General features: G+C 35.9%; 1 protein-coding gene across 1 annotated transcript; it reads left to right on the plus strand.

Moving 5' to 3' along the window:
• The first annotated feature begins 717 nt into the window (after nt 1-717).
• Nucleotides 718-12,242, plus strand: LOC149053548 (uncharacterized). The gene is made up of 19 exons (XM_089183269.1): nt 718-770; nt 1,002-1,073; nt 1,752-1,865; nt 2,165-2,236; nt 2,685-2,756; nt 2,931-3,002; nt 3,366-3,437; nt 3,927-3,998; nt 4,155-5,151; nt 5,408-5,489; nt 6,053-6,115; nt 6,247-6,327; nt 6,859-6,903; nt 7,306-7,356; nt 8,131-8,178; nt 8,349-8,405; nt 8,614-8,676; nt 9,202-9,246; nt 10,209-12,242. The coding sequence occupies exons 1-18, from the start codon at nt 718-720 to the stop codon at nt 9,234-9,236; spliced, it is 2,121 nt and encodes a 706-aa protein (XP_089039395.1). The 3' UTR covers nt 9,237-9,246; nt 10,209-12,242.
• The last annotated feature ends 441 nt before the right edge of the window (nt 12,243-12,683 follow it).

Raw genomic sequence — 12,683 nt, forward strand, 5'->3', positions numbered from 1 at the left:
GAGGCAAAATGGCGGCATTTTTTAAATTCCCATTGTCTGTTTTCATTTCACGAGGATAAACCCAAACCAAAACAGACAAGACTACCGTTTTAAGGAAAGTTTCCGTCTACGTCACTAAAACCTTGTAAAACCATAAAACCCTCTACGTCTCAAAATAAAAATATGTTGCAGAAGCAGGTGTGAATTTATCAACCGAAGTAGAGCATCCTTAATATGGCTATAAAGTTCGTAGCACCTTTTGCCTTAAGCCGGCGACACACCTTGGAATTATTCAGATTATTCGTTTCGCTTCGTAAATCAAGAATTAATATGAAATATCATGAAGATTACATATCTACTGTTGCATTCTGGATCTTTGTCCAGGACTGACCGTTTATGAGATTCTGTCCTCTGTATAAAAGGCATCAAGAAGTGCCTTCATTAAATAAAAAGATCATTCCAATTTCCATCATGAACAAATTTCCATATCTATGTCAAATTTGATTATAATCTTATGTTGTAAAATGAGTAAACGGTGAAGCTAGCACAAACAACTCTTCGCTCAATGACAGTGATGCCGACTTTTGCTCACAAGTCAAAACAACCGTAACTGTCTTCGACAGCAGCCCTGAAAGGTTTCAGTAGTACCCCTATCTAAGCAGATAAACTTCTGGTGGATCTTTAAACTAATCGTCAGTTTTATACGGTAAATAACGCAGACGCCTGAATGACAACGACATGAAAGGGTTGAATGAAAGTGCCTTCAAAAACTTGACAATGCTAGAGGAACTGTAAGTTAATGTATCAATACTGTTGTGGAGGGAAAACTGTTTTTGTAACGCAGCAGCATTCCCCTCTCTTACCGCCATGTCTATACTTGTTTTTCAAATTAACTTTTTTCCTTTCTCTTTTCTTCCCTTCCACTCAGTGGTCAAAAGACGATTCGGTAAATAACTGTTTTAATGAAACTAAACATATTTTACATACAGGTCACATATATTTTTTTTTTAATTTCAACACAGATGGTTGCAAGACAACAACTTCATGGAATTGCCTCCTAATTTATTCCGAGATCTAAAAAGCTTGAAAGAACTGTAAGTTATTTCATTCCAAGCTTTTCCTTGTTTTAACTCAATGACTACATAAAGTGTTCCAACACCTAGTAAAATCTTCCTCTCTTTTGTTAAATCACTGCTAGTGTATTTTAACACAGTTTCTGCCAGTATCATACTTTTCTTCCCTTTCACTAATTAGAGCATATAGTAAGAAAATGTTTTCCAGTTGCAGATTTTAAAATCTTCTCATGTGCACTTATAACACATTTAAAATTGAACCATCTGAAATTTTGAGTTTGTTGCTGAACTGACTTTTCAGTGGCATCGATCATACATACAATGATGAAATTCATGCATGTCATGAATATCAGAGTTGTTTTTATGGGATATCTTTCTCCGTTTTGAACCATGTTGGCATATTTTCTTAGATCACGAGCTTAATGATTTCATTATTGGTCCACGAGAGGCAGCCATTGCCTATGTTGGGAAAAAGAGTTTGAAAGAGAGTGTGCACGGAGATCTCAAGTTTTCAGCGGCCTTCAATTGCTTTTTGTTATAAATATTGAGCAAACTAAATGAATGAAGTGACTCTTGAATATTCTCTGTGCTATAAGACAAAACATTGCATGTGTACGACTGCGAACTGCTCTTTGTTCTTTGGTTGCTTCTGATGACCAGAATCTTTATGTATTTTTACTTATAAATTTCAGTTTGCAGAATTAATGAAATTGTATTTTCTTGTCTCGTCATTCTTATCAGCTATCTGTCAAATAACAAGTTGAAGAGTCTACCAGACGGACTTTTTGACAGTCTTTCCAACCTGTCATATCTGTAAGTGAAATAGTTATTTAACCAAGGAGATAACTGGATGGTACCCAATGATCATTTTTAAAGTATTCTTTTCAAAAGCACAGCTGTCATAACTGACATAGCTCGTATTTGCAAATCTTAATTGAATTTGACGATACTATCTTATGTATTTGTTGTGCTTTGGTTAGTAATGTTAAGTTACTTTGGGGTGTAAGAATTTAATAGCTTCTGTTTAAAAAGCAACCTTAACAATTCTCAGATTTCAGTTGGTAGCTCTAACATAAGCGAAATCTTCGTAACTGTGTAATAATTGTTTTCAGGGATTTATCAAGCAATGAACTCGAAAATCTGCCGGCGTATGCTTTCAGAAACATTAGAGCGGTCAAATTTCTGTAAGTAAGATTGATATCGGCCCAAAATATCAAAAATTGTTTGTAAGGATTTTCTTGAAAATAACAGCACTTGCTGACTATAAAAGCTTCTTTGTGAATGACAACTTACATTGTAATTTATTTCTGGAAGGCAAAGGTTTTTTTGTTTCCTTTTTATCCGAGCTGACAATATCTAATAATTTGTTGTATTGCCAGATCAAACGACCCTGGCATTAATTTTGTAATTTGTAACAGAGAGTGAACTTGAGAGTTTTCGCGCTTAATCTTGAGATCATTATAGATAAGTCTAATGTGTTCTTTGAAGATTAAGATATAAAGACTGGGAGCTATTTTAATGGAAAACGTTGCCATTCCCTGCCTTAACCGCAAATCTTACAACAACAAAAAAAGTAGAGCAAAAGATATCACTACACATTTCATTCTAAACTGCACATAATGCTTTCTTCAGGAAAATGGAGTACAACAAAATTAAGAAGCTTCATGAAGATCAGTTCCAGGGCTTGGTGGAGCTATTAGATTTGTAAGTGCATTAAGAGTTAAAACCATTTTCCATAATGATCTGAATCTCAAACCGTATACAGTAATATTATTTTACTGTTAATTCCGTCATTGCTCAAATAAAATTTGCCTTACCCAATCATATTATGTTACTGTACTTTAATATTTATTTCCTTATCTGTTTCCTTTGTTTAAGATATCTCTCGGAGAACAAAATCGAGGCTCTGCCTGATAAAATTTTCAAGGGCGTTAAAAAGCTCAGATCTCTGTAAGTACAGTTAATCACATACAAACATTCCAGAATATTTGAAGTGATAGAATGAATATGATATCAGCGTTCAAAATCCGAGATTTTTGTCTACAAATTTACCACGATGTAGAACAGGGGTGGTGCCAGTTATCTTCCTCAACAAAGCAATGTTTTTTAAATTTATATTGCACTAAAAATGTGCCTTTATATAACATACTTTTGGTGCACCTAGGTGGATATTATGAAAAAGCGGAAACAAACATTGAGGAGATCTATGTAGTCTTAACTGAAATTCCATGAGAATTTATTAGAATGAGGAATGTGACTGCTGCAAGTCCCCGTTTTGGTGTTAGTTGTAAATAGTTACGTTCTTCGTTTCAGGAATATCTTCGGCAATAGGATACAAAACGTTACCAGCACGACTTTCAACTATGCCCACGAATTGCGAATGTTGTAAGTTTACTGCACATGACAGATGTTTATCTAGGCAACTAAACTTAGTTGCATATATTGAAATCAGATAACATTCTTTTGATTTCGTTTTGTCAAGGAAAAGACTCGTGCAAAGTAATTTGGAAAATAACAAATATATACTAAAGGAATTTTTTCCTGGAAGAGTCCGCAAAGAGGCTTTTGTACAGCGAACGACCTCAACCGAATGGGCTGCCACGTCCATAAAATCAGTAGCCATCAAAAATTTCCAAGAAAGCAAGACGAGACTTATCTTAGGCTAAATGACTACTTTTGAAAGAATCTTTGAGAAAACATCAAGCTAAGGTCCGTACTGAAGATCCTCAGCTAGGTTCCTGATTTTGTGTATTTGGACAGTCAATTTGAACATTAACATTAACTTAATGAATCTTATTATTGAAATTCACTTTTTTAGGTTATTTATAATATAAACCAACTTAAAATTCACATTATGATTATTTTAAATCACAGGTTCATGCATTACAACCTGATGGCCGAGCTCCCCAAAGGCTTTTTCAAGCATTTGACGCACATCATCAGAGTGTAAGATTCCATGACGATCCTTTCCTTCACTCGCCCCTTCAAACAATTATTTTAATAATAGTCTATGTTATTAATCAATTAATGATTATTAATGGATTTCAACAATGCAATAATAGTGTTATTTCTTCTTTTTTTTCTTCTTTTTTCGAATTCTAGAACTTTGGACACCAACCTGATGTGCTGCCATCTCGATCTTTTCAGGAAGGATGCTGATTGCGAATACTCCTTCAATGACAATTTCGCAAGCTGCCACTCCATGTTCCGCCACCATGCTCCAAGGAGAACTCTTTGGATTGTCGGTCTTCTCTCGTTGCTAGGGTCTTTATTCGTAGTTGGGTGGCAGTATTTCTACCCTGATAACAATGTGGTCCAGTCTATCATGTTGGTGAATCTGGGTGTATCTGACGGTATCATGGGTATATACCTAATCATTATAGGCATAAAAGACCTGCAATGGTCAGGGGAATACTACCTGCATGACTATGAGTGGCGCACCGGTTGGTTTTGCCATTTCAATGGTGCCATGTCTGTCTTTTCAAGTGAAGTGTCAGTGATGATGATTTCTCTGATCGCATTGGACAGACTCAAGAACATCGTGTTTCCTTACACCTTTGCAAAAATTACCCCAAGGCAGACCCGTATAATGTGCGTGGTTATCTGGCTGGTGGGAGGCGTCATGGCATTCCTTCCCTTGTCTGGAATGCACTATTTCAGCGAGTGGTACTATGGCAATAATGTAGTGTGCCTGCCCCTGCAGCTTTCCCCTGAATTACAAGAAGGCTGGGAATACTCCACTTCCATTTTTATCGTTTTGAATTTTTCCCTATTCATCTTCATCACGGTTGCTTACGTTGCCATCTTGTGGAAATCATGGTCGTCAAGCAGACGGCTTGGTGCACATGGAACTGTTCGTGAAATACGAGCAAGAGCACAAAGTGCACAAGCTAAAAGAGAAAGAGCACTTGCCAAAAGAGTCTTCTTCATTATTCTGACCGATTTCTTGTGTTGGATGCCAATCATTGCTATCGGCATCCGGTCCCACGTCGAGAAAACATTTGATCCTCCTGGTGACCTGGCAGTGTGGATTGCAGTGTTCGCTCTGCCGATCAATTCAGCTATCAACCCATTGCTGTATACGCTTTCTACTCCACAGGTAACGTTTCTTTTTTGGTTACTTTGGAATAGCACCTACCGTTATGTTGAAATTTGGTTTCGTGTCAGAGCAGGCTGGCAACTTAATTTTGTAATTGTAACGATTGACATACAAAACAAGCATGAAGAAAGTAAATGATCGGACAGATTTTTTTAGCTTCTCCACCGTTAACTTTAACCATAGAGACCAACGTGACTTCTAAATACGTTACCTGAAAGTCTTTACGTAAACTATTCAATGTATTTTGAATGTCTAGGTTCAGCCTGTGTTGAAAGCAAAACTGAGGAAGCTGTGGTCCAATGTTCGATCTATTTTCAGCAGAGGACAAAATCAAGAAGGTACAGTTTTAAGCTCCATTGAAAAATACCATGATAACAATAATTGTATTCCAAACCTTGAAATGAACAAACTTTAAGTTTCACCAAATTGAGTATTAGCAACCCAGTTTTCTTTAAGTAACATATGTCATTTTTACTCATAAGGCTTTCAAGGGGGGAGAGGATGGAACTGGTATGAAATTGTAGAAAACTCATGTATTTTTTAATTTTTTCGAATAAGAAACTGAGCAAATTATTGAAACCACAAAGGTGCATATGGCAATATGTAAAGTTGTAGCAGACGTAGAGGAGAAAACCAGAATAATTCTAAGTAGAGAGGGGATCATGATTTCAGTTCGATTTTCTTTAATACACAGCTTTAGAGATACTAACCATCAGGAACATTGAGACGAATAGGTGCCGTTTGCGACAAATTTTTAAAATAAGGTGCTAGCAAAACCTCATTCTACAAACAATTCTCAAAATATGAATCGCTATACTTCTGCCTGAAATAATTAGATGACGATCCATTCTGAATTGTTTGTCTGAGCGTTATTTTATTGATGTTCCTTTTTATATCAAAGAAGCAGAAAATGATCAGCAGGGACAGATTGGAAATGGGGATGAACATGCTAACGTCGAGGAGGGTAAAAAATATAGTGCTTCTCAATCTAATCACATATCTTCTTTACACCTCTGTAGGGTTCTATGTGCGATACTTTTCTTTCCTTTCTCTTTTCTGTACTTAATTTCTTTTTTTCATTTTTCTCCCCCCTAGGAGAACAGATTGAAATGCAGTTAATAGCACAGATCGAAATCCCAGAAGTGGAAGCCCCTGAATTGCCTGCTCCCCAACCAGGTCAGTAAATAAGTGTAGAATTTTTTATGCCAAAGACAATGTTGTAATTGACTTTGTAATTCAACTCTCTTGCCAGGTGTGTATAGTCCAATTAATTAATCTATCAAATATGAGCTCTTTCAAATAAGATGCCCAGAAACCACAGTATTCTTTTTCTGCTCTGATAGTTGCTGTAGGTGCACTTCGAGAAAGGAGAGATCAAGGAAGGGTTTCTCGTATGACACAAATGTAATGAAATTAGGTTGGATTACTTTTGATTGATAAGTTACCTCCAGATATTCTGGTGATAAATTGCCTTATGCACTTTTAACACCTCCACTCATGATATCACCATTCCTTTACATTAGTAAACTCTAATGTGCCAAAGTATGTAGTATTCCAGTATGGAAGGAAGATACCATTGTCCCCCATATGATGTGGTTGTAGTAAATGAATGATACGTATATATTGACAATGATTATTCGTTGTTTCCAGTTTTCAGTTATATTATATGAAAAATAACTTAAAGATAACTCTTTGCTCTGTTGGCAGAGATTGAACAAGCCTGTGAGGGGGATGCAAATCCATCTTCCTCAGGTAAAAATTATTTATGAAAGAAATATCAAAAGAAGGCATAGACAACCGCTCTATTTACAAAAGAAGTACTGCAAAAATCACAGTTATACAAGGTGACTTCAACTGCATATTGCACTTTACAATCGATCATAAGAATCACCAAAATGAAGAAAGGTAATGCGTCTTAACCGACTGTCTTTGGCAGAGGTATTACTCCGGTTACCATTTTCATGCGCACTAATTAACTTGCAGATTTAAATTTGAGCTTTGTAACTCAGTGATATTTGATCAATCAATGAATACTTGAATAAATATATGAAAATTTAACGTACGTAAAATACATTTGTAAAGAAATTTATTTCAGAATAAAACATGAACCATGAGCACTATGTCATGTTTTACTCTACTTGTTCCTTAAAACAGATTATGAGGATGATTTCGACATCAGACCAGCCTCTGCAAAGACTGTGGAAGGTAAACACCTTTTCAATTTTCATTTTTTTTTTTAGAAATGTCATAATTCTACAAAACAGCGAAAGGTGGCTGGTGCTAACAAGCTGGCGCATTTGGTATACTTGATTGCATGGTTTTGTATGTCAAACCAATAAGATTAGGGTTATCATATTAACACGTAATCACCAATCAAATCACAGATTCTAAGTCTGTCTCATGAAAAAATTAACGAGAGCAGCTTTTTGGCCACTATTTCCCGTAAGGCACAAAACCCTTCCTCAGTTACTAAACCTAACGGGTCTATGCAATCAAAAAAGTCCTGTCGGAAAGTTTGCTGTTGTCAAAGACTTAAGACATATTTGCGTTATTAACGTTTGAGCCTTTCCGGAATAACTCGCGGTTTATTTAAATGGATGGTATTCTTTAATGCAATCACTGTTCATCATCGCGAGAGCCAGTATCGACGAAGAACACAAAGAGAAGGTAATAGTTGACATTTTCTGTAAGTAGGAGTGTCTCTACACACTAACAGAAGTTTTTGATGTTGAGAATCGCCCAGTTTTAAGGAACCACTAGTTCCAATTGCAATTAACCATATGAAAGGTTTTAAAAAAATTATCAGAAGTGATCGAAGGTTAAGCTACTTACAAGAACCTTTTTAATGATGGACACTCATCTTCAGTGTTACTTATAGCTTCTGATAATAGTTGAAGAATAAGGCGATTGTTGCGGATTTCAGTGAGCAAAATACTTTACTTTCTATAACGTCAAGATATCTTTAATATTTGTGTGCAGGTGAAGAAGGAGGAAGTAAGCATGAACCTAAAAAGACAACTGAGGAAGGTAAAAACAATGAATTGCTTTTTAGGAACTGAACATTTGTCCCACATGGGTCTCATTTATTCCAGCGTACAGTGTAAGTAGCAACAAGGCTAATTTTCTGACTTGATAGCGGGCAATGGGCTGCGTTGTCTAACCTTACGAATTTTAACAATGAATCTGATTTCACACAGCTGTTGAATCTGAGGAGCAGGTGGAAATTGAAGAGATTTCAGTACCCATTAACAAAGGTAAAGGAGATAATGGTTTTTGATTGGTCACTCAAGAGAGTAAGGCATTTTATGAGTAATTAAAACATCTGTTTTCCCTTGGTAGTCACTGGAAAAATTCTAGTGTTGAAATTGGTGAAACATTTATGATTTTAATTCCTAAGTACAAAAACAAAATTTAATGACTGTATACTAACTTACATTGTATCAAATAAATATTTTTTTAAAGAAGCTAGAAAAGCTGAAGAAGAAGAGGAGATGCATGAGCCTGACATGGATGTCGTAGAGGAAGGTAACATTTTTCATAAATCAGAAGAGATAAACTCAGATTGGTCCACACATGCTTTATAAGGTGACGCATAATCAGTCCACTCAATTGGCTGAAGATCACTTGAAGTGCTCTGTCGAAAGGTCGCGATTCACATCTGGAGTTGATTACATTGAGGAAAAAAACACACCACTTGAGTAGTATTATACCTCTTCGTAACGAAGAGCCATAACTTTTTATACAATGCTAAAATCCTACATTTATGAATTTATTGAGCCGTTTTAAATGTTTGTTTGTTTTTTAAGCGATACAGTAATAATTTGCCCAGATACAGAAAACAGAACTGCCACTTATCACAACTCATTGAATGGAAATAGTGACTTTGATGTTGTGTAACTCAGGTTTCAAAACACTTCAACACAAGCAAGCAAAATTAAATGAGCTGTAATAAGTGGCAGCTCTGTATTCTGTACTTGTGCAATTTAGTACTGCATCGCTTCAGAAAAAATGAGCGTGTTGCATTTCTATCTCTTTTCGTGTTCCGTCCAGGGGAAGAAGACGTGTTTGATACCAGGCCGCTTTAGTACTTTCAAGGTAAATGCTTATTACGTCTGCTTTAATACTGAATACCGCTGACTAAAGGGGTACGGAAAACAAATTCCTCTAAAGAAGGTAGTTTTTTTTTGTTACATGTATCCAATCAGAATAAGTGTAATATTTGAGATTTAGAGTGAAAATCTTTGATGCGTTACGGTGTGTATGCATGTATAGTTGACTCATGATTACTTAAACTATCAGTTTGTTGAACCCGATCTATATTCTGAATCAAAAGTGACTTTTTTGATGCCATTCACAAAGCGTAACTCTATCCTAAATTTTTAACTCCTTGGCTAACTCAAACCAGGTTCAAATTAGAGATTTCACTGCAACTGTAATGGTTGAAGTTATTGGAGATGAAGAAGATGAAGTCTGATTTGTTGTAGCCATAATATACTGCTCGTCTCTTTCAAAGTCACTTGCAAATTTTTTCAGGCAGCCCGTTCATTGTTGGCAGTAAGGCTACCAAAACATTTTCAAACTAATCAATTTTTTATCTGCTTGATTATGATTTGAAAAAGTATAACTTAAAAAAAAAACTTCTGGGTGGCTAATACGCTGCACTGATGAGTGCTCTCTTTGGTTATGCTTGTATATTCAAACTTGCCTTCTGTCCTTAATGCACTGACCAGCTTCCTGATTGACAGTCTGGTAACCTGACTATTTGTGCAACTGGCCGGTAAGCCGTCAAATTGAATTGACTACCTGAGCTATGACCACTGGCTGACTGACAGACGGGCTAATTGTCTGCCCGACTGTCTGCTGGACTCTCCACCTGGCCATTGGGCATGGTTATAACTAACTGAATTAGATTATGGCTGCAAAACACTTCAATACAGACATGCAAACATTCAACGCTTGACTGACTGAATTTCGGGTCCGTAGATCAAACAAACAACTAATCGATAAGTTAATTTTGCGTTCACTGATAAGCGTGCTTTTTCCTTTGCCTCTGACAGTTTCCAAGAGCCAAAAACATTGCCATTAGTATGGAGACCGCGAGGGCTAGAGAAAAACTAAAAAATTTCAAGGAAAAAGGAGAAAAATAATTCTAGTAATCAATACATACTGTCTATGGTAACATCTTAGTCTTTAATTTCTTTTTCTTAGATTTAATGTTATCAATACTCAGTAACTTTGCTTTCTGAACTTATCATCGTATGGTAACAAGATATAGTTGGAGTGGAACATATTGCGCTATATCTGAGTGGCGTGTAATTTCTTTTTCTTAGATTTAATGTTAACAATACTCAGTAGCTTTGTTGTCTGAACTTATCATTGTATGGTAACAAGGTATAGTTGAAGTAGAACATATTGAGCTATATCTGAGTGGGCGTGTAATTTCTTTTTCTTAGATCTAATGTTAACAATACTTAGCAACTTTGTTGTCCGAGCCAATTATTGTATACCTTACACTCTTTCTATCAGTCCATCTTCCTTTTTTTTTGTTTTGACCGTTTTTGGTTTGCTTGTTTGTTTCTTTTTGGAACATGTAAATTTACCTGACACTTTGAGTCTGTTAGTTTTAGCGTATTTCTAAAGACCATGATTGCTACACCGCAGTTAAGTCGGATGGCTCAAACGGAACACAACAGTACCAGGGGTGTAGCCAGCCTAGAGTCCTGTACCTCTTAACTCTTATCACATCACTCGTGCAAATTTTGAAACAAAAATTGAACTTTCTTAGAGTATAGGCCTAGACAAGTCGAAAGCTGGGTATGCTCCAAGTGTGATAAGATATTCTATTCTGCATGCTGATCTTTCCATCATTAATTACAATATAGCTGAGTAAGTGTTTTGATTAGGAATGCCTCTCTGGTTTTAAAAGTAATGTGTAAGTTCATTTCCATGGAAATTGTTAGGTTTATTCGGAGTTTACTCGTAGTTTAGAGGGGAATTGATGTCCCTGAAGAACTTTCTTTTAGAGTTCCTAATATAGAAAAGAGCAAATGGTGTGATAATTATAGAACACTAAGGGTTTTGAATAAGAATTATCAGAGATTTATCTGTATAACAACTATTTAGATAGCTCATTTCTAGTAGCAGAGTTAGTAGACATTAGGCGGTAAAACAATAACCTGAATAGTTCGAACATTACCACAACTCGTCCAGCGAGTATTCAGAGTACGTGTCGAGTTGCCTAATTTCCTTAGTATTTCTACTTAAAAAAAAAAGGTAAAAATGTCACACAAAAAAAGAGAAACAGTTACTGGATAAGACGTCACGCATTAGAGATTTACAATATATTGAAAGACCTAAGTAGCTCATTTCTAGAATTCTTATAACTCGTATGCGGGAAAAATGACAACTAAAAGGTAGAGTGACGTCTATTTTCGCTATGTTACTACCTTCTTTATGAACGCAAATTCCTTAAAAAGAAATTAGAAAGATGTTGTGGTAACGAGTAACAAGTCAGATATAGGATATTAATTGGTACGACAACAATTTGAATAGTTCACTTCCACAACAAGCTTGTAAGTGCTTTGCATGCAAACTGAGTTTAGAATTGTTAGAGGGAAATAAACAAGGTCAGAATTCGTTTGTTAGAGGTTTCTATAGAATGAAAATGTTTTAAATAGGTCATGTCTTAGAGTTTTTATAACTCGTTTGCGAGCATTAGTGACCTCTGTCATGGCTGAAGCCTGCTTCTTTACAAAATGCGTCAATATTATTAACATTAACCTGAAAATCAAAAAAGGAAAAAAAAAGGTCTTAGAATACCGCTAACTTAGATATTTAGTAGTGTTTATGAATCTAATTTTGTAGCCCATTTCTAGATTTTTTAACTCACAACGAGAATTCTAGTTCATTTTAGTACGTGGTATTCTTTTATATCTTTGTTAAAACGGGATCATCAACATGGCTTCTACAATAAGAAAAACTTGAATGTGCAAGTGGCTTTTTGAGGGAAGTCACACAGAGTTACGAACAGGGGTTCAAGATCTACTTTAAAACGTTAACGAAGACTTCAATAAAACATCTTTAAGACCTTACACATTGGTCTGTTCTCAGTTTACCCTATAAAGGTTCCTAAGTCACGCGTCAGGTTCATCCACAGAGTGGATTATGTGCCACAATGACCTGTGACAAGTAAACTGATACAAAATTGCTTTCTGTAACTCTCATAATGTTGAACTTTTTGTTTTTTAATGAATTATTCAGTTTGAGTTTTTCCCAAAACCTGAGCTGTTTTCTTTTGACACCATAATGTATCTCCTTGACTCGACTCTCTTGAGGGTTTTTGGTTACCCCCCCCCCCCCCCATGTAAAATAATGCGTAACAAATATATATTTCCAGGAGGTTAGGAAACATTTTTAAGCTTTTCATTTTCTATCCAAAGACTTCCACAAAGGGTGGGTGGGAGTGACGCTTAGTATTTAAAAAAACCTCAGATATGAAATCTTTACTGCACTGTGATTGGTTTAGAAGTCTC

This window comes from Pocillopora damicornis, chromosome 1 (genome assembly GCF_964200805.1).
Source record: "Pocillopora damicornis chromosome 1, jaPocDami1.2, whole genome shotgun sequence".
Lineage (NCBI taxonomy): Eukaryota > Metazoa > Cnidaria > Anthozoa > Scleractinia > Pocilloporidae > Pocillopora > Pocillopora damicornis.

Excerpts from the sequence above, each read along its gene's own strand:
- LOC149053548 (XM_089183269.1), top strand. The coding sequence starts at position 718 with ATGAAAGGGTTGAATGAAAGTGCCTTCAAAAACTTGACAATGCTAGAG. Across the intron at positions 3,999-4,154 it reads TTGACGCACATCATCAGAGT|AACTTTGGACACCAACCTGA; the intron begins GTAAGATTCCAT and ends TTCGAATTCTAG. Across the intron at positions 6,904-7,305 it reads TGCAAATCCATCTTCCTCAG|ATTATGAGGATGATTTCGAC; the intron begins GTAAAAATTATT and ends TCCTTAAAACAG.